The sequence below is a fragment of the Cibotium barometz genome, chromosome 18, assembly GCF_041138505.1.
Source record: "Cibotium barometz isolate CiBa-2024 chromosome 18, ASM4113850v1, whole genome shotgun sequence".
NCBI lineage: Eukaryota > Viridiplantae > Streptophyta > Polypodiopsida > Cyatheales > Cibotiaceae > Cibotium > Cibotium barometz.
Genome location: NC_141063.1, coordinates 8,832,342 through 8,853,881, shown reverse-complemented (window position 1 = coordinate 8,853,881; position 21,540 = coordinate 8,832,342). Strand labels below are relative to the sequence as shown.

At 39.2% G+C, this 21,540-nt stretch overlaps 1 protein-coding gene across 1 annotated transcript; it reads left to right on the top strand.

Moving 5' to 3' along the window:
• Nucleotides 1–9,871: 9,871 nt before the first annotated feature.
• Nucleotides 9,872–13,578, top strand: LOC147628886 (hydrolase pyvD-like). The gene is made up of 7 exons (XM_086812057.1): nucleotides 9,872–10,085; nucleotides 10,369–10,390; nucleotides 10,644–10,779; nucleotides 11,557–11,647; nucleotides 11,910–12,002; nucleotides 12,240–12,340; nucleotides 13,348–13,578. The coding sequence occupies exons 1-7, from the start codon at nucleotides 9,926–9,928 to the stop codon at nucleotides 13,492–13,494; spliced, it is 750 nt and encodes a 249-aa protein (XP_086668183.1). The 5' UTR covers nucleotides 9,872–9,925; the 3' UTR covers nucleotides 13,495–13,578.
• Nucleotides 13,579–21,540: the final 7,962 nt, after the last annotated feature.

Genomic DNA, 21,540 nt, shown 5'->3' with positions numbered 1-21,540 from the left:
AAAGGGAAAAGAAAAGCTTGTTTTACAACAAAAGAGTGGAGAGGAGAGAAAGTTCAGGGTTTTTAGTGCAGCAATGGAAAGCTTAAAAGAGGGTTAGAGTTTGAGAATAGGCTTCGTGAACCTAGAGTAGACTAAAGAGGGATAGAGTTTCTGCAGCAATGGAGAGGGAGGGAGCTTGAGAGAGAGAGAGAGAGAGAGAGAGAGAGAGAGAGAGAGAGAGGGAGATTGAGAGGGAGAGAGCTTGAGAAGGAGGGAGAGCTTGAGAGGGATGGACTTTCTACAGCAATGGAGAGCTTAAAAGAGAAAGAAAGAGGTTCAAAATGAGCTTTCCAAACCTAGAGTATGTTGGGGGGAAGTTTGAGAGGGAAAACACACTTTTGGGAAAAAAAATAAAAAATTTTCAATTTTTAGGGTTTTTAATCTGCGCGATTCTAGGTGGGGGGACCTCTTAAGTTTGGGCCCAAGAGGTAGGGGGACAAGAGTAGTAATTAGGTCCCATTAGCAAACCAAAGCCTAGGCCCCCTAGGGTCAAAGAAGTCAAAAATGTGCACCTAGCCCTCTTCCTATTGGTCCATTCCTAATCAAAAGTTAATCCAAGAGCCCCTCTTTGGGTCCAAAAAATTCCTAATGGAGGAAAAGCTCATAAGCCAGCCCACATGACCACGGTGTGAATCAGAGTAAACCGAAGTACCCACCAAGTGGAATCAATACTCCTACAAGAAATGTGGAATGGTTATAGCATAGAAGAACCATCGTGTGTATGACACGACCGAGATGTGCTATAAGTGCATCAAAATTATGTGCCACATAGTCGGAAACCATTTGCCCAAAATGGCATAGAATGCACCCATAGGAAAATGTCCCAGTCCTAAAGAATATAGGCTCGTGTTGACACCCGTGAGAGCCAAAAGAACATATCTCGAAATTGGCATCGTGTAGGATCAAGTGAGAACCACTGTTGTTGTCCACTAAAGCACCATTCAAACAATCAAAGGCACGATCCACTGCATTGATGTGTAGAAGCACAATCCGAACCATGCACTGCATCCTCAAGTGCATGATCCTCTATGTGCGTGTGATCTACCAAGGTAGAAGCAAGATCACCGTAGACCTCATCGTCACTAGAGATAGATAGAGTGTCTACACATGAGAGGTAAGTAGAGTCACCATCCTTGGAATCTCCAAAATCAGTAAGGTCATCCCTATAGGAATGATCTATACCAGTCAATGATGCCCCTATATGACCTAGATCCTAAGACAGATCTATCTCTAATAACAATTGATCTAAGTAGATATCTTGTTCAAATGAAAAGATCTCTAGATCCATATGCCTAATCCTCTCTCCTACAAGGTCTCACCTCAACGAAGTCATCACTATGCTCATGCGTGCAATGCCTGACTACCCAAATATAGATATCCCCATGAATAGAAGAGCTAAAAGAGTAGCTTGACTCATCTAGCACTAGGAACTCAAGTCTATGCTCCTCATGCACTATCGTATGCTCATCAACATGTGGAGTATCATCATCTCGAATCTCAAACGCAACAATGGATGCATCACTAATCAAAATTTGATCCCCATGATAGTGTAATGCATCACTATGATCTGCTAGAAGGTAGGTAGACATAGGTGTATCATCATTCATAATGCTCGGAATGCTCATTGCCAACCTTTCCCTCAAGATCATGTCCACATGATCAGAATCACATACATCACTATCATATACATCATCATCATGTGCATGTGTCAGTGGCATCATGTGCACATGTACCACTATCATCATGTGAATCACATGATCAGAATCACATACATCACTATCATATACATCATCATCATGTGCATGTGTCAGTGGCATCATGTGCACATGTACCACTATCATCATGTGTATGTGTGTGCAATACATATCATCATGTGTATGTATGTGTGATACATCAATATCATCATGTGTATATGGGTGTGATACATCATCATAGGTTTATGAGTGTGATAAATCATCATCATCTGAATAGTCAACATCGTGAGGGACATAATCATGACTACTCATGAAAGTAGGGCACTTGCTCAAGTCTCCACGCACATCATCTCAAGAAAACAATACTGAACCATCCGTGTCAAGATAGCCACATAAGCTAACAAGAAAATCACCGTGTGGAGGACGATCTAGACCATCTAGCACATATAACTCTCTCATCGATTCTGAACTGACTAGGTAATAAACCCTCAAGCTCATACATCCATAGATGACATGAATATGCTGCCTCATCATAGCATGATGTCCGTGAACAAAGATCTAAAGGTTGGAGTCTCATGGTGCCAAATGTATGTGTGAACTCGAAAAATGATACACAACACGTGACGTGAAACGGTAGCTCAGTATAGAGCAAGTAGATCCATCTCAAAAGAGCGTGAGCATATATCAACAAAACTGATGAGAGTCTGTGTTATGGCTCACCCTAACTCCCCTTGAAACACATCCAACATAAGAGATTACCCGATGAACCGCAAACAACTGTCATGTGAGGATCTTTCCAATGGCTGAGCCTGTAACCCTTAAGGAGGTCTCCAAGCTCTACGACTCCTTGAGAAGCTATTCCACCGCGTCACCTGCGAAGCGTTGTCACACCACCGCGTTGCACTACGTGTACTTGTCGCTCCTCTCACCTCACTTCGCTCACACACACTCACTTCACTAGCACTACGCGTTGCACTACCTGTACTTGTCGCTCCTCTCACCTCACTTCACTCACACACACTCACTTCACTAGCACTACGCGTTACACTACGTGTACTTGTCGCTCCTCTCACCTCAGTTCACTCACACACACTCACTAGCATGCATTAAAGAGAGAGATTAGCAAGAGCAAGACTCTATTGCATAATGGGAGAGTCCTTTGTACTATGAGAGATATTCACTTATATACATGGCCATAAGTGTTCACAGTCACTTAAACTATGGCTGACTGGGAACTTTAGGCTCATAACATCCTATTGCTATTACAATGACCACTCTCATAATATATCCATGAATTACATCACTAGGGAGTTCATCCTAACTACTTCCACCCGCTCTTTAAGCGAAAATCACCATAAGTATTCCATAGTACCATTAGGGTGCCCGTCCAAGTTGTAGATTTGGACACCATTGCTTCATATCTTAAATGTATAACCTTTTGGTGTATCTACCTTGACTCCTTGATATAAGATAATGGTATTAGCTCTTGTTAACCTTAGGAATGGGTTGACAGTCTTTGAAATAGTGTCATATAGTGATGTCGACAATGATGATGATGCTAAGTAGTAAGGCGATCATACGAAGGAGGATAGTAATAAAATGAATAGCCCATAATTGTGTATGGACAATCTCTATAGAATCCCCCAAAAAATATGTAAAATAATCCCAAAACGTGCTACACATACGAACGAAGGCTAGCAAAACACAAATGCATGCAAACAAAGGCTAGAAAATCCCCAAGTGCATGAAACAAGCCCACAATGTGCTAAAGTATGTGAACTAGCCCATACAAACACGAAGCATGCAAGTGCTCTCCACAAGGTACTCCCAAATGTGTGAACAAAGTACACAACTCACATCGTATGTGAATAAGCCCAAGGCCCATGTACAAACTCACAAAATACCCAAAAGTATGCTTGCGTGTGTACAAACCCAACAATAATCCCAAAGATGCAGGCTGCATGTGACACACCCATAAGACCTAGGTAAATGTGTTATGGACAAGAGAGTCATGTGGTTGGACTAGATGTGTGAAGACCAAATTTCAAGTGTAAAAGGGTCATGGTGGAAATAGACAAAGGAAACCCTAGGTTCAACAAACATTTTTTTTAAATTGTCTTCTTCTCTTTCTTTCTCACACTCTATCGCACCAAGTTTTTGTTCTGTTATCCACTCCTCAAATGCTAGCAACCCACAAGTTCTCTATGAAACACAAATTCCTATACAAATTTTGCCTACATGCTGCTGCCGTCTAAGATGATTTCACCTACTGCTGATGTTGCCGTCTGTTTTGCTGCCAACTCATTATTAGACAATTTTGTTGGCAAATCTCAAGCTGCAAATGATTGATGCTGCCATTTGCTAGAACGCTTGTGTTTCTCATGTAGGCACATAGAAAGAGACTACGCTTCTACCCACATAAATACGTAGTCTTGAATGCTTGTATAGCCTCGTTTGCGATGACTTAAGTGCTTGCAAAGCCTCCTTTATGATGACTTGTACACTTGTTGTAGAGTCTCCTTTGCAATGAATTGAATATTTATTGTTACAAAGCCTCCTTTTTGTTGTACATATTTGGCAAAGCGATAATCTGAGAAAAGCGATGACTTAAGCGCTTGCCTGTGCTTGCCTGTGGTGGTGGGAGCTAGCTGTTATGCGACATCGAATAGCTACTAAGCCTTAGAAAAAAAGACTAGCTAAGGGTTGCGTTATTGTGCACATGATGACAATGTCTGTGATTCTGATCGTGTGGACATGATCTCGAGGGCAAGGTTGGTAGCAAGCATTCTGAGCATTATGATTGATGATACGCCTATGTCTACCTACCTTCCAGCGGATCATAGTGATGCATTAGAACATAGTCACATTAGACTATCATGGGGATGAGCTTTTGATTGGTGATGCATCCATTGACGCATTTGAGATTAGGGATGAGGATACTCCACATGTTGATGAGCATACGATAATGCACAAGGAGCATAGACCTAATTTCCTCTAGTGCTAGATGAGCTAGGCTACTCTTTTAGGTCTTCTATTCACGAGGATATCTATGATTCTATCTCTACTCCTAGCTCTCATAACATACCTGGTAGCATTCACTTGTTTTTAGTGCATATATTTGGGCAGTCAAGCATTGAACATGAGCATAGCAATGACTTTGTTAATGTGAGACCTCGTAGAAGAGAGAGGATTATGCATATGGATCCAGAGAGCGTTTCATTTGATCTAGATATCTACTTATATCCATTGTTATTAGAGATAGATCTATCTTGGGATCTAGGTCATATAGGCGCATCATTGATTGGTATAGATAATTCCTATAGGGATGACCTTAGTGATTTTGGAGATTAGAAGGATGGTGACTCTACTTACCTCTCATGTGTAGACACTCTATCCATCCACAATGATCCTATTGATCATGCTTCTACCTTGGTAGATCATGCACACATAGCTCTAGGATCTTGCACTTGAGGACGTAGTGCATGGTTCGGATCATGCGTCTACTCACATCAATGTCGTGGATCATGCCTTCAATTGTTTGAGTGGTGCTTTAGTAGACAACGGCATTGGTTCACACTTGATCCTACATGACACCGACTTGGAGCTATGTTCTCTTGGCTCCCACAGGTGTTAACATGAGCCTATGTTCTTCGCGGCTGGGACATTTTCCTGTGGGTGCATTCTATGCCACTTTGGGCACATGGTTTATGACTATGTTGCATATCATTTTGAGGCACCTATAGCACAACTCGGTCGTGGCATACACGATGGTGTGCTGCGACCATTCCACATTTCTTCTAGGAGTATTGATTCCACTTGGTGGGAACTTCGGACTTCTGATTCATACTGTGGTCATGTGGATGAGCTTACGAGATTTCCCTTCAACCTTGGAGCTACCACAACATCGATTTTTAGGATCCGTGATGTGTACCATACCTATCCGTTTGATCCTGGAAGGTAAATAACTAGCTTCGCCATCGACGATGGTTCCTTAGCCTCTCCATTTACACAAGATCGTCACAGGACTACTATCTTGGATTGAGAGTGCCTTGGATTTCCCTTTGATCCAGGCGGGAGCTTGTCTAGCCTCATCATTGATGGGATTCCATTGACCTTTCCGTTTGATCCAGGCATCGTCGGAGAAAAAAACAAATGATTTAGGCTGTGGGGTGGACTAGGGTGGTTGGCTGTGTTTAATTATTTTACTAGACATCTCTCTCTCTCTCTCTCGTAATAGAAGATATATTACCAAAATTACTTTACAAATGGCCACATGGGCACATGATGTACTAGCTTTCCCTCACTAATTACTTCGAACCACAAGTGTAGCTCAGAGTACCCTCATCCAATATATAGCCGTGTCATTCTCCACCAAATTAGCTGATCGTAAGGAAGAGACTTGCCACAATAGTAGCCCTTTTATACGACCTATGTGAGTTGTAATACCAACTTTTACATCAAATATGAAGGCATTCCTAGTTAACTAGATATCCCACAATCCTGTCCACCTGAAAAAATAAAAGAAAACTGAATGTTCTGGGTTATCTGGCCCGTTCGGAAGTTATCTGGCCCATTCGGAATCTTGCCAAAAATCCAGTCTTTAACCTCTGTCAATGGAGTCCATACGCAAGAAAGGAAATCATGCTCATGTACAAATGTCCTACCACTAGAAAACATGAAGACTACAAAGGGAGTTAAAGATTGTACCATGCTCAATTTACAATGGATGATTAAGATGAGAACATAGAAGCCAAGCATACAAAGGCCCTACTGCTAGAAAACATAAAGGCTACAAAGGGAGCTAAAGATTGTACCATGCTCAATTTACAATTGGTGATTAAGATGAAAACATAGAAGAAAACTTAATGTTATGGTAATAGAAAGGCTCTTGTTGACACTATTCACATAAATATTAGATAATGAAAGAAAAGGTGGGAACTTGGGAAGAGCTACATAAGAGTCATAACATTGAGTGGGACATCAAAGAAAAGAGGGATTGACAAGTCGGAGTGTCTTATATGATTATGTTGACAGGCCATGGAACATCAAAGAAAAGGGGGGAACTTGGGAAGAGCTACATAAGAGTCATAACATTGAGTGGAACATCAAAGAAAAGAGGGATTTGATATTAAAGTCGGAGTGTCTTATATGATTATGCTCAAAGGCCATGGAACATCAAAGAAAAGGGGGGAGTGTCTTATAAGATTATGTTGAAAGACCATGGAACATCAAAGAAAAGGGGGGAGTATCATATACAATTTGAAGACATGGGGACGTAAAGACTTTTTTAAGGGGCAATATGGTGAATTAGAGGTTAATATGCACACTCCAATCAATTTGAAGGCAAGTAAAACATTAGGTTTGAAGGCTGAGAAGAATTCTTTTTTTAAAATTGGCTGGAATTAGAAAGTACAACACACCCATGCATGCCACTGCTTGCACCGTAAGAGTTGACCTTGGGACTCTCAAGCAGCACCTCTATATCCACTGCACTAACTCGCGATATTGAGAAGAATTCTTAGATGTGAAATAGGGTTGGCATTATTTATTTTGCAACCATGAAGAAGGCTTGGAAGTAGGGAAAGAATTCAAATTGAAATTGATGTTTTGATGTTTTACTTACCCCCCTCTCTCTCTCTCTCTCTCTCTCTCTACATATATATATATATTATATATATATATATATATGTATACATACATACATACATATATATATATATATATATATATTAACAGGAGGTGACTGAGGTGTTGTTTCCAACGAATCTTTGGTGGGCTCTTTGGAAATTTCGTCTGGTTCAATGAAGACAAACCAAATGAATACATTGCAACCAACTCCTGTTCCAGTTCTAACTTCTCCCTTAACATTTATCCACGAAAAGGGCCGGCCGCGCAATCATAAACCTTATTATCTTGTACCTATTCAAAATCTCTCAAAAAGTTGATTATCAGCCTTTTTTTTTGCTTAACCAGTCCAAAACATCAAATTTAAGTGCTGTGAGGCTGTGAGCGCCCAGCCCAATTTACACATTGCTTATAATAAATATTAAATAGAAACACTTTCGAATCAATTTCGAATTTCTTAATCTTGAACATTTGCAAAATGCGCACTTAATCAATTGTGCCGAAAAAGGAAATAATGAGGGAAAACATTGTTTAATCAGACATGGCAATAAACTAAACAGCCAGTGAACAACACAGTAAGCATGTTGGATCTCTACACAACAATCATTCAAAGGCTTCATAGTAAGCAACTCTTATCCTTGATTTTTTATTGCATTCGGTTAAGGGAACCGAACTAATTAAAGCATAGTTGCATCGGATTAAGATGGCAGCCCAAATCAATAAAAAAAAGTGAATGACCCCTTTTATCCTTGATTTTTGGTTGCATTGGGTCATGAAACCATTGGATTAAGCAACCATCCCAAATCAATTTTTTTTAAAGATCAATGGTTTTTAATTTGAATTTTCTACTTTCATATTTTATGTTATGTTGAAATTTGAATAAAGTGATTAAAATAATGTGAGTGTTATACATGTGACCACTGACCAACCCACTTGTTTATGTATACTTATTGTCCCCCCCCAAAAAAAAAACTGAGCAACCCATTTTTTCACAAGTTTTGGTCACAAAAATTCAAGTGAGAATCTTTCACAAAAGCCAACTTTCTTTCAAAGACAAAGAAATGCTCTCTATTTTTTTATTTTCCCGAGTTTTGGAAAGCTTTTTGTTGGAATTGGACAAGGAAAAGGGAACATATTTTTTTTAAAGACAACAACAATGTATTAATTAATCATGCCCTTGGGTTTTTCCAAAAAATGTTTAAAATACAATTAGTCATTGCATTCTTAGTTCTTACTGGTTGTCTTAAAGTGGTTCCCCCCCCCCCCCCCCTTCCATGGACTACTTGCATTGCTTATATTACTTTACCTTTTGCATTTAAACCACAGTCTCTCCAGGCAGTCATCGTTTAACCTCTGAAGTCATTCTATTTTCAACCCAACTTGTCATTATTAATTATCTGCAACGTCTCCTAAGTGCTTCGAGGGGGCACTGCTCTTAACTAATATATGCACTCCCGTTACCTAAAAACAAGCATTACTTAATTGTCATAAGCATCTTGCAAAAAAGGTAACAACTGGTTGGACTCTGAATAAGGGATTTTCTTAAAAAAGGTAACAGCTGATTGGACTCTGAATAAGGGATTTTCTTAAAAAAAGTCTTTGGAGATTGCCTTCCAAATCCAAATAATAGCCAACAAATGCATGTTACCTCTAAAGGCTTTCCACTTGCACGCATGTTTTGGAAAATGGAGAACTATGATTGTTACATATTATTACATATGTACATAGTACATACATATACATATAGATATCCATATTTGAGAGCACACACATGCATGCATACATAATATGCAATTTTATTTATGTATGAATGTATGTGTGTGTGTGTGTGTACACTGTACATATGTAAGTATGGCACATATGATATATACATATGACACTTAAATCTCGCATACATAATTATAGTATGCATACATATTATAATTTGGTGTCAAATTATAATACGTATGCATATTATAATTAATCTCTGCGAGATTAATTATAATATGCATACGTATTATAATTTGACACCAAATTATAATATGTATGCATACTATAATTATGTATGTGAGATTAATTATAATTAATCTCGCATATGGCACATTTGACATATGTACACTTAATTATAATTAATCTCGCATACATAAGTGTACATATGTCATATGGCACATTTGACATATGTACACTTAATTATAATTAATCTCGCATACATAATTATAATATGCATACATATTATAATTTGGTGTATGTATGCATATTATAATTATGTATGCGAGATTTAAGTGTCAAATGTATATATCATATGTGCCATACTTACATATGTACACATAAATCATATTTATATGCGTATCATATGGCCAATTACGTGGCTTTTAGTTTTTGGACGTGGCGTGTAGTTTTTTAAACATTGCCTTCACTTTTTGTGCCTCTAAATGGCTGCCACGTTGTTGTTTGTATAGTGGAGTTGTTCTCTACACTAAACATTATTTAGAGATTACTGGGAATACTTAACGCTATAAGAAGAAACTCATGGAAGAGTCTCGCTTTCTATCTCTCGTTCCTGCGCGCACACAAGGGAAGGCAGAAGAATGCCGACCACAGGCCCCCATGCAGGGAAGTGCTGCGTCCCTCCACCCCCGGATGACTATGCGTGTGCGGGCGAAGACTCCACCATGGCCGGCCTCCCAGCTTATCTCACTGGCTCCCCCACCTCGCCCTCAGCCGTCCTCTTCATCTGCGATATCTATGGTAGCACCACCACCACCACCACCGTTATCAAATCCCAATCGTTGTATTTCTACCTTCTTTATCAAGATACTAATCTCTGTCGGTAGATGAAGTCAATTATCTGTACTAATCTACATCAATATCTGCTTTAATGAAGCTCTTTATTTAAGCACGACATGATAGGATGCTAATTTCGTACAAATTCTTACTGGGGAAATCTCCTTCTCTCTCTTTCACACACTCTTTTTCAGCTTCTAAAAGTGTTGATGTTTTTTTTTTGGGGGGGGGAGGAAATGATGAGCAGGATGGAAGGTAGCACAGACCAGGTGTGGACACTCTCGACGCCTTGAATTAACTCTCATAATATACCATAATTAACCTCTTAATTTTTTGCACATGCGGTTCTCCTGTTTCTTTTTGTTTTGTTTTGTTTTTGTTGGGGGATTGTGTACATATGTGTGTAATTCAATGATATCATTATTTGTACCTCAGTTGTCTGTGAATTTCTGCTGGCTTTTTTTTTTTAAAGTAACAGAGGCAAACAACACTGATTTTTTTTATTTTTTTAAAAATCCCCAGACGTTTGGCAGACAAGGTAGCAGAAGCTGGTTACTATGTGGTGCTTGCAGATTTCATGGAAAATGATTTTTTCTCGTCTCCAAATCCAGACAATCCGTATGAAGGCCTTGATGTTTACCTTGCCAGGCGTTCCCAGGTATAAATCATAAAATTAATCCTCACAGCAATCCAAAAATTAACTAATCATCCAACATGGTAACATTTTACATCTCTATATTTCTATCTCTATCTTTATTATTTTTTTAAAGAAGTTATTTTAAGGAAGAGTTTCACAAAGCTACCTGATGGCAAGAATTTGAGGTTTGAGAAGATTTGAAAAAATTTGGGTAGTATCAATTATCCAACAGAAAAATCATTATCATTATTGTATTTATTGGATAATCTTCTAACATATTGTGGCCCGGTTGAAGGTATCTACGCTAGATTACAATAAATTTCTCATCAATCTCTTAATTTAGCATATATATTAAACTTACATCAATATATAGCTAAGTTCTCATCGTAGTTGTCATTTATAGCAACTGGTAGCTATAATTATCTAAGTAAGAAAATTATGCTGTACAGTTTAAGCAACTTTAAGTCAAGCCTATCTGTTTCTAGGCGTAGTCTAATCCTCCTATGGTTCACAAGGCCGAAATAATTAATTAATGAGAAAAACAATATATATATTGAGATATGTTGTATTGAGATATGATAATACAACAGTTAATATTGTTTTTCTCATTAATAATATATATATATATATATATATTATGCACGTTGCGATTGACAAGTTAGTACACAAGGAGTGTAAATACCTAGTGATTTATTTTATGTTCAATAATAATTTTTATTATGTTGTAAATATGTATGGAGATAGTATATATAATGTAAATGTATCAAATAATGGTCGGGTTTTCCTTGGATGCCACAGCCTAAGGCCATAATGGAAGCTGGAAAAGTCATTGATGAGCTGAGAAGCCGAGGATTTCGACGTGTTGGAGTGGCTGGATTTTGCTGGGGAGGTAGGAATTTAGAAAACAAAGCTAAATTTTTCTGATCCCCAATCCAAATTCGCATGCATTTTTGTGGAAGAAAAATCGACTATTTTTTAAAAAAAATTATAATCATTCACTCTCCAACAACTCCTTTCAATTCCTTTTTAAGAAAACCCATTATAAAAATAAAAATAAAAATAAAAAACAAACAAACGATTTTGTGAAGAAATAGGGCATTATTTTCATTAAACAACTTTACGGATAAACCTAATGCAGTGCTGCTCTACAGGCAAAATCGCGGTCAGCCTTATTAATGGTAGTAGCAAGGTGGATGCTGCAGTCATGTTGCACCCTTCATTTCTTGCCATGGAAGAAATCAAAGGTCAGCAGACTATTATATTATGGTTATGTTAGTCTAAGATGTGGTATTGATTTCGATGAGTAAATATATAAGGTTTCTTCAAAGGATCGATTTTTATATCATGGTAATGATGTGGTATGGATATGGATGCCTTAATATAAGGTTTCTTAGGTTTTTTCTGCATGATGGTAGTGTTATCAGTGAATCATTATAAGGTTTCTTGTGTTTTTTTAAGTTTTTTTTTTTTTTGGAGGGCAGCTGTGAAGGCGCCGCTGGCCATATTGGCCGCTGAGATTGATGAGATCACACCACCCGAAATGGCCCTTCAGTTTGGTGCTGTTTTGGCCGAGCTTCCTGAGGTGCCTCTCCCCCTCCACTTCACTAATTTGCAAATTAAATGAAAACTTTAAGCAGGCTTGCATCAATGTATTATCAATAAACAAACATGGTGATTTGCTAGATACATACATACATATACATGTATGTATGTATGTATAGATGCATGTAAATGATATCCTCTCTCTCTCTCTCTCTCTCTCTCTATATATATATATATATATATATATATATATATATAGAGAGAGAGAGAGAGAGAGAGAGAGAGAGAGAGATTTTATATATTTTATGTAAGTGCCAATAAATCTTGTGAAATATCTTACACCACTGGAAGCAACTAAGCAACAGTTATGATTTTTGTGAAAACCACATGAATAAAGTCATAGGACTTGTAAGCTGTTATTTTAACCAAGTGTAAGTCTTTCTAGTAAATCTTTTGAGTACCTTCGGCCAAGTAAGAATTGGTTTACTAAACTAGTGTTTGCTTGAACTATTGACTATTGGCCAAGTAAGAGTTTGTTTACTAAACTAGCGTTTGCTTGAATTATTGACATATTTATTCCTTTACTAGCATAGTAAGTTAGAAATTTTCTAAGGCAATGGAATGGTATAAATTCTTGCTTTTACCACCATACATTGTCAATGTTGTGAGAATGCAGTGAAATGCTAGGGTCTTTCATATACACACATGTATATATATGTATACGTGTGTGTGCATGTGCACGCTCGTGCGTATGTGTACATATGTTGTGTGTATATGTATATGTATGTGTGTGTGTGCGCACGTACGTATACATATGTATATGTGCGTACACTCAAATATGTATGTATGTATGTATATTATGGAAACAATTATGCTAGTCTAAGAGAGTAATAGTTTGCCTCAATAAGAAGCTTTGTCTCTCATAAAGGTTATGTTGAGAAGAACGCTTTGTCTCCTTATGATTAAACTCTTATGTTGAGAAAACGTTTTGTCCTTTTATGACTAACCTTTTCGTTTCTCACCTTATGATTTTTGTGCCTCTGATAGGTTGGCAAAAATACCATGGTAAAGATCTTCAAGGGTGGGGACCATGGATTCTCTACACGCTATGATCCTCAAGATGTTGAAGCTTTGGGACGAGCTGAGGAGGCATACACTGATATGTTGAATTGGTTCAATAAGTACTTAAGTTGATATCAAGTAGTCTAATCGTCTCTAATATTGTTGTGTGCATTATGGACCTTATTCATGTTATAAACATAGAGTTAATTATTTTTACATGAGAGATTCAAGCTTTGCGATCACCCTATCACTCTAATGGACCTTATTCCAGTCGTATTAGCGGACATGCATATTTCACATCGTGAAGTTTTCATCCGAGTTATTGTGCTTGTTCTTTCTATCTTTAGCGATGCATTTGCCCTATCAACTACTTATTTGTTGTACTAATTCTTTCTATTTGCTACTTCCCTTAGTGCTAGGCTTCATTATGGTTGAGTCTGCCCTGCATCTCTGCTGGTTTGACAGAAACTCAATACTACGAAGGGCTTTTGTGAATATATGCTCGTGTGTGTGTGTGTGTGTGTGTGTGTGTGTGTGTGTGTGTGAGAGAGAGAGAGAGAGAGAGAGAGAGAGAGAGGATATCTTGATACAAAGTACTACACCCACTATTGGGCATTGATGACGTTAGTGGGGGTTTCATAGTATCTAGTCCATACTATGCATAATGGAGTTGATAGTTATTTAGTCTTGTGGGTTGACTACCATGAGTATATAACATTCACGTTCCTAAAAGGTGAATTTGGGCATGTTCCTGGATTCTAGGTACATATATATAGACTTAATTATTTTCACATGTGAGATTCAAGCTTCGTTATATGCCACTTATCACTCTATGTCATGCAAAAAGCTTAAGAGGATAGGCAAGAACCTGCCATTTTCACACCAAGTTAAGAGGATATTACATATAAACCATAAGCAAGTAAAGCATCTACCCATTCACATGTACAAAATGCATCCTTTAGTAGAATTATGTGTCCATGGCATCCCCAATAGTGATGTATAAATACACAATATCCTCAATTATGTAGACTAAATGTTATATTGAAGATATTGTGTGTGTTCATAAATGATGTTATGTTATTATAACACATAATATAGTTATGTATAAACACACACAATATCCTCGCTAAAACATTTAGTCTACAATTATTAAAGATGTGCACAATAGTAAGGACCGGTCATTTTCACACTGAGTTTAGAGGGTTTGAAATATAAACCATAAGCAAATATAACATCTACCCATTCACACACATTGTACAAAATGCATCATTTAGTTAAATTAGTGTGTCAATGGGCATCCTTAGTAGCTATGTATAAACATACATAATATTTGTGTGTCAATGGCATCCTTAGTAGCTATGTATAAACATACATAATATCCTTAGTAGCTATGTATAAACATACATAATATCCTTATTTTAACATTTGGTCTATAAATTTTAAAGACGTGCACATAGTTTTCATTCCTTTTGGGACTTATTTGACATTTTTCATTTCCTTTCTCAATGGAAAATGGCTTTCAATACTACCTTGAGTGTTGAAATTCATAAATATGGTATTCTTTTTGGTAATTTTCTTGTTCAATAGTTCTTTACTCGTTATTTCTAATATTTCCATGTATGGTGGTGCCATCTTTCATTCAATGCATTGCTTAGAATACATTAGGGGGCGAGGCCAATTGACAGGTGGTTGAGGTGGTGTATTTTTCTCCTTCTAGGTGTGGGTCCCCTATTTTGGCCACCCTTCCCACACTCACTCAACCAAGGGGTGAGCTAGTGTGTGTGGCTCCTTGGCCAAAAGAAAAAAGAAAAAGCATTCTATACCATATGAATATGTAGTGGTTGATAAACCCTTCAATCAATAGGAATATGTAGCGGTTGATAAACCCTTCTTTCAATTGGTTTCAATCATCTTTTTGCCATTCACATTGATGGTTGTGATTTTCAGTGAGCTTCCTAGCAAAAATAGTGAGTATCTCAGCTTTTCTTTTTCTTTTTCACAAAAAGAATAGTGATTGGAAGCTCACCATTTTTAATAACACGATATGCATGTCAGATGGGTAGGTGTGCATCCATGTGGGGATACATGGGTGGTGTGTGTGTGTAAGTGTGTGTACATGTGTGAATGCCATACACTATGCACATACATTGTGTAAGTGTGTGTGCACGTGCGTATGGTACATACGTGTGCGCATGTGCATGCGCAAGTGGGTGCACGATGTTAGATTCACCATTAGTGCTGTTTAAGAACACTCTTAGTGTTTAAGAACACTCTTAGTGTTTAAAAACACTTTGGAATGACTCCCCTTTGCTGGGGGTGCTAGGGGGACCATGGTGGGAATCTATCTAGGTATGGGGAGCATCTATGAGTGCCAAGGGAGTATATATACAACATAGTGGAAAGCTTGCCACCCTGGTGGGATTAGAACTGTTAGGGGTGTAACCATTATGCCCAGAGTTGGCGCAATTACTTTTGATTGATTTGTGGGTGGATTTGGCATGTACGTTGGGGGTGCTGCCCATTTCTCTCTATTCTTGCTTGAACTTTGGGGTGGCATTTGGAGGCATGGCCTTGGTCCTCCACACCAACCTGGATTTGTCATTTAAGCAGGGGTTTGGGGCATGGGTTTCTTTGATCTTGGCACCCACACATGACCTTGATCCTCCACACCGACTTGGATTTGTCATTTAAGCAGGGGTTTGGGGCACGGGTTTCTTTGATCTTGGCACCCAAAAATAGCATGTTTGTTAGGACCAAGTATCAGCTAGAGTGGTAATAGGTAATGAGTCCATCTAGCACATTTGTTAGGGAAAAGTATCTACTGGAGTGGTACTAGGTAATGAGTCCATTTCTTGGTATTTTTTGCTTAAGGGATTGTGCAAACAATGAGCTTTTTGGGACCCAAGGATATAGGTTCCCCTCATAGAATCTAGTAGCTTCACTGGGATCTAGCGGGATCCCAGATTGAGAGCACCATATCTTTGCTTGAGGGTTCTCCTACTAGCTTCTCATATGCTTCAAGGTGGGCTTGGGCCAAATGGTGGTGGTGGCTGGCTACTACAAGTCTTTGCTTGGGTGTCACATCGGCCTAGGCTGGCTAAGGTACCCTTGGGCACCCACTAGTGGCTCCATTGAGGTTGACATTTGGGGGGGGGGAGTGTGGACTTTATCTCTGTCATAGAGGTTTTGGCTCTCCCACAGGATTGGACGGGGTGGATGATGCATTGAGGTGAGGGAAGTAATGTGTTAGGTAATGAGGCCATTTAGCACATTTGTTAGGACAAAGTATCAACTGGAGTGGTACTAGGTAATGAGTCCATCGCTTGGTCTTTTTGGCTAAAGGGGTTGTGCAAACAATGAAAGTTTTTGGGACCCAAGCATATAGGTTTCCCTTATAGAGTCTAGTAGCTTCACTAGGATCCAACGGGACCTCAAATTGAGAGAACCATGTCTTTGCTTGAGGGTTATCCTACTAGCTTCTCTTATGCTCCAAGGTGGGCTTGGGCCAAATGGTGGTGGTGGCTACAGGTCTTTGCCCGGGTGGTGTCACATCGGCCTTGGTTGGCTAAGGTACCCTTAGTAGGTACCCACTAGTGGCTCTGTTAAGGTTAACATTTGGGGGGGAGCATCCTTTATCTCTGTCATCGAGGTTTTAGCTCTCCATAGCTGATGCATTTAGGTGAGGGAGTAATGTGTGTTAGGGGTTACCTAAAATGATGGTGTTATGGTCATATGACAAGGCTCGGGATGTCACAAATTAATCTCGTTTACCAAATGTATAGTAACCATTGCATAGGGGAGTTCGAGTGTTGTGATTGTTTATCACCAACAATTGGTGATATAATCAGTGGGTTGCGATCCATACCCTTTCCAGGATGATGCTTTCTCTCATTGTATACTTATGGGAGTCGTATAAAACTTGCATGATGCAACTTTAGATCCAATGAAAAACTCTGCTTTAAAACAACCTACAGTCATGGATTGGGAATTAACTATGGTAGCAATAATGGTGTGGTGAGAAGTGAGTGGCCTAATAAGATTCACATCTTCCAAGAAAAAACATCATAACTAGCCTCGATGTCTACCAAGGCTAGCCACATAGCTAGATGGTATTTCTAGGGAAACTCTAGCCATGGTGTGCCCAACACTAAGGCTGTCCCCACCCAGCTAGATGGTCTTTCAGGGGAAACTCTAGCCTTGGTGTCCACGGGGGTGGTCAAAAAGCGAGCCAAGAGCAGCGAGCACAAAGCAATGAGTAGAGCTCAAGTTCTTGTGAAAGTGAGCAGGTACGGGCATGGTATGATGTTAAGCGAGCATGCAATGTTAAAGAGAATAGTATAACCACAGTGCAATTCTGTAGCAATCAAACAAAGAAAACATGAAATGTTCTAAAATGACCATTGCAATAAACTTTTTTTCGAACCAATGGTGCAGATACAAAAAATCACTATTAAACCCATATTGCTTGGCTCGCTAAAAAGATGTTGAATCTATAGTATTCACAATGTTGGAGAGCCATTAGCAAACAAAAGACAATAGACATGAAAATTTATAAAATAACCAAAACATTTCCAAAACAATCACTAATAAACTCGTACTACGGTTCAGCTGGTATGACATGACTCCCATACATATTTCAACTAAAGTGGATTGCAGGTTCCTAAAGCTGTTGAGGATGACTTCTAATAGACTTAGTTAGCATGTCTTTTACAATTCTCTCAGAAATACAAACTTGATGAATATGCATATTGTTATTCACATCCTGTCGAAGAATCATTAAGAACACAAAGTATATGTGCTTGCATGCAAGATATGGTCTTTTCTTGGCCACTCTATCTCTGAACTCCACACATGAACACATTGGATTCTTCTGAATAGTGACCTCTATCAGAGGTGTGTCTTGGCTCCCATTGGTCAATGGATTAATACTAAATGTTTCCTTTACCCCTTCTATATGTATATGGCTGCCTACAACTTCTGCATGCATATCTAAGGCCGCAGTGATTTGACCAAATGCAGCCTTTGAAATTCCTCGTCGATATGAAAATTGTTTCACCTCCTTGTTTGTCTCACTAGTGCCTTTTTCAAGCTCCTTTTCTAGAAAAAACTCAAGAGGAATACCAATGTCATATCCTGCTCTAATAAGCTTGCAGGATTCTTTCACTTGTAACTTGGTACCTTTAGCAATGGGCCAAACACAAGGGACATCCTCTGGTGGATGTAATATTGTCTTTGTAATTTTCCAAGTGTGCCTAACATTTGTATTACAAAAATAGCAATACTTCTCCTTTTTCCAAGAGGATAGTTGACAATCACTCCAAAAACAAGGACTGACATCACCCCCTCGCAACTTTGAGCTACACTTTGTCCCCGATGCCCAGTGGTTGCACTCAACTCGATTCACTGTTGTTTGGTATCCTCTGCAAGGCCCATTTTGTATCATGCACGCCACTTTCAAGGCTCTCTAAAACTTTGCATTTCTCATCGACCTCTATTGCAGGCTCTAACCTCTCTCTTGTCACATAGTTAAACTCAGGCCTATGGCTAGAGTTTCCAAAGTTTTCTTCTGTCGAGTCGTGTAGTGGCCTTTTGGCTCGAATAGTTTTATTCTCACCCTTGAATTTTACCCTATTTGAAAACATAGGGGTCCCCACTGCATCATCCACTGCTCGTGAGGTAGCTACTGGGGGGATGGACTTGCTTTTTGTCGAGAAAGAGCTCTCTCAACCAAAAGCTCCAATGTAGGCCCAGAACCTGTGTATTTTTCTTCCAAGAAAGCCAATTGTCTGGCACATTGGAAGTAAGCATTGATTAGATCTGTCACACAAGCATCATAAAGACTAATCTTTTGCCTATACCCCTCCCCTGCCAACCAGCTTGCATGCTTGGTCTCTGACATATTTGTCCTTGGGACAAGAGCATTGACAATAGGCTCTCCATCCTACAAGAGAGTGGTAGAAATTGATTAAAAACAATGCAGTGCACATAAGTAGGAGGCACATAATAATACAATGAATAATCTCTTACAAACATTACCTTTAAAATGAAATGACCCCATCGACTAACCCTATAGTGCCACCAACTCAACCAGCTAACAAGCTTAGGGATGTTTCTATCAGCTGCCTTGCCAGTTGCCCACCATGCTCGTATCCTGCGAAATTGCTGAAGGGCACTTTCTTTGTTTGGGGCAGTCCTCCACTTCTCACACATCTCCCTGTGCTTTTCTTGATGTGGGCTATAGATGTACCTCTGCGTGTGGACACGAAGGTTATCTTCCCAATGCCATAAACATGACCTTTCCCTTTCAATCATCTCCTTGCCGTTGTTGAAGACACGTCTCACTGCATTCCAGTTAACGCCAGCCTCATCCGCCATAAACCCAAAAAAATTTGCTACCTTCCCTGTGTGCTCCACCATTACCAAATTCATGTTTTCCCAAAACATGACTTGAGCATCCTCATCCTCTTCTCTAAATTCACAAGTTGCTATTGTCAACAGCTCACCAATCCTGCATGCCACAAATGGAAAGAGAGTTATATTAAAGACACAAAACAAGCAATGCTCTCTACTGCTTGTAACTTACATGTGGTCATAAACATGTGCTCCCATTATATGCCATCCACTCGATGCACATGATCAAAGTAGACCCATGCTTGATGAAGATCCCCATTACCATCCTTGTCCATTCGCCGAACAATGTCAATCCTAGAACCAGGTCCAGTAGTAGACATCTTAAAGATAAAGCAACGCTCAGTAGTAGTGGTGGCTTGCAATGGAAATCGAGAACCATGGAAGAACTCAAAATGGCATGTTCTTTTTAGATTAAGAATGGCTTCATATCCTTCACCCAAAGGCCGTGTTGTTTTTCGTGTTTGCATTACCATCTGCTTCACCCTGCATTCATAAAGCATACTTAGTGTATTAAAGATGATAATTGCATACTATTCTTTGCTAAATTGCACTTCCTACGTACTTTTTGACATTTATCAAACTTTGCAACTCTTGCGACATCTCCTGCAGCTCCCTCACTGTCATGAATTCTCCCTGTGCCTTGTCATCATCAGTGAACGCTCTTAGAACCACCTCCCTTGCCACAATCATTTGTACCTTTCTGGGTCCAGCGTTGTGGTCGATGCCCACTGCACGTGCTACAAAGGCCTTGATATTTCGTATCGATGCTCGGCACATTCCCTTGGAAACCATGTGTGTATGTTTGCCATAATGAATAAATAGTCTGCTGTGCATTGATTCTTTTGGCATAAAATAATAGACACAAGCAGGACATTCTTTAAGACACATTGGCACATGCTTGCAGAAAAAACACTCAAGGTTCCCGAAGCTCCCAATTGCTAAATTCCCATATTTTGGAGATTTTATCTACCCATTCCAGTGGAGTTTGTTTGGTTGATTCATATGTGTCCTAAAGGAGCAGTGCTCATTCATGCACTGGAAGGTTCCCCCACAGAAGCTCTTCCTAAGAACAAAAATTTTATTGGCCCTAGTTTGCATTTGTGGCTTTGTCCAAATGTTGCCCTCGTATTTTTGCTCCATCCCTTCCATACCTTTCCCACCTTCAAGCTCGTACGTACTGAACTTTGGGTACACCTTGCGAAGCTCTTTTACCTTGCCTTTGTAATCACAATCATGGATTAAAGTGTGCAAGACATCAGTGGGAGGTAACATGCAGATTACTTGAAAGCAAGAGACCGCACTATCAAACTGAACATCTTCCTCTTTCAAATGTTGAAAGCACTTTTCCATAGGCGAGACCTCTACCTCCTCTTGCAATGACCCATGTTCTTGGACATTGATTTCTTCTATCTCTTCAGTGTCCAAGTCACTGCAAAGCACAATGCTCTCTAATTCAATGCACAATGCAAAACAAAAAATGTCAAAGTCAAAGTTAATGCCACTTGCATTGGAGTACTCTTTCGAGAACCGGGAGGAAATATAGTTGAGGGGCCTTGTTCTGGGGTCTCAAAATAATTCTCTAATTTGGCAATATTATATACAGAGGACAATGAATGCTCCAGGATAAAATATGCCTCATCTCCAATCCCTGCATACAAGTGTAAAGGACAAATGGGCTCATACTCTCCTCCAATTTCAAGTAAGGCCTCCACATTTATCCCACCAATAGTTCCAAGCTTCCCCCGGATCATGTTGATTGACACAAGA

What these genes read in the sequence shown, in the direction of transcription:
- LOC147628886 (XM_086812057.1), top strand. Translation starts at nt 9,926, where the DNA reads ATGCCGACCACAGGCCCCCATGCAGGGAAGTGCTGCGTCCCTCCACCC. An exon ending in CTTCATCTGCGATATCTATG is followed by an intron (nt 10,086 to 10,368) that starts GTAGCACCACCA and finishes AATGATGAGCAG; the next exon opens with GATGGAAGGTAGCACAGACC. An exon ending in TTTTGGCCGAGCTTCCTGAG is followed by an intron (nt 12,341 to 13,347) that starts GTGCCTCTCCCC and finishes TGCCTCTGATAG; the next exon opens with GTTGGCAAAAATACCATGGT.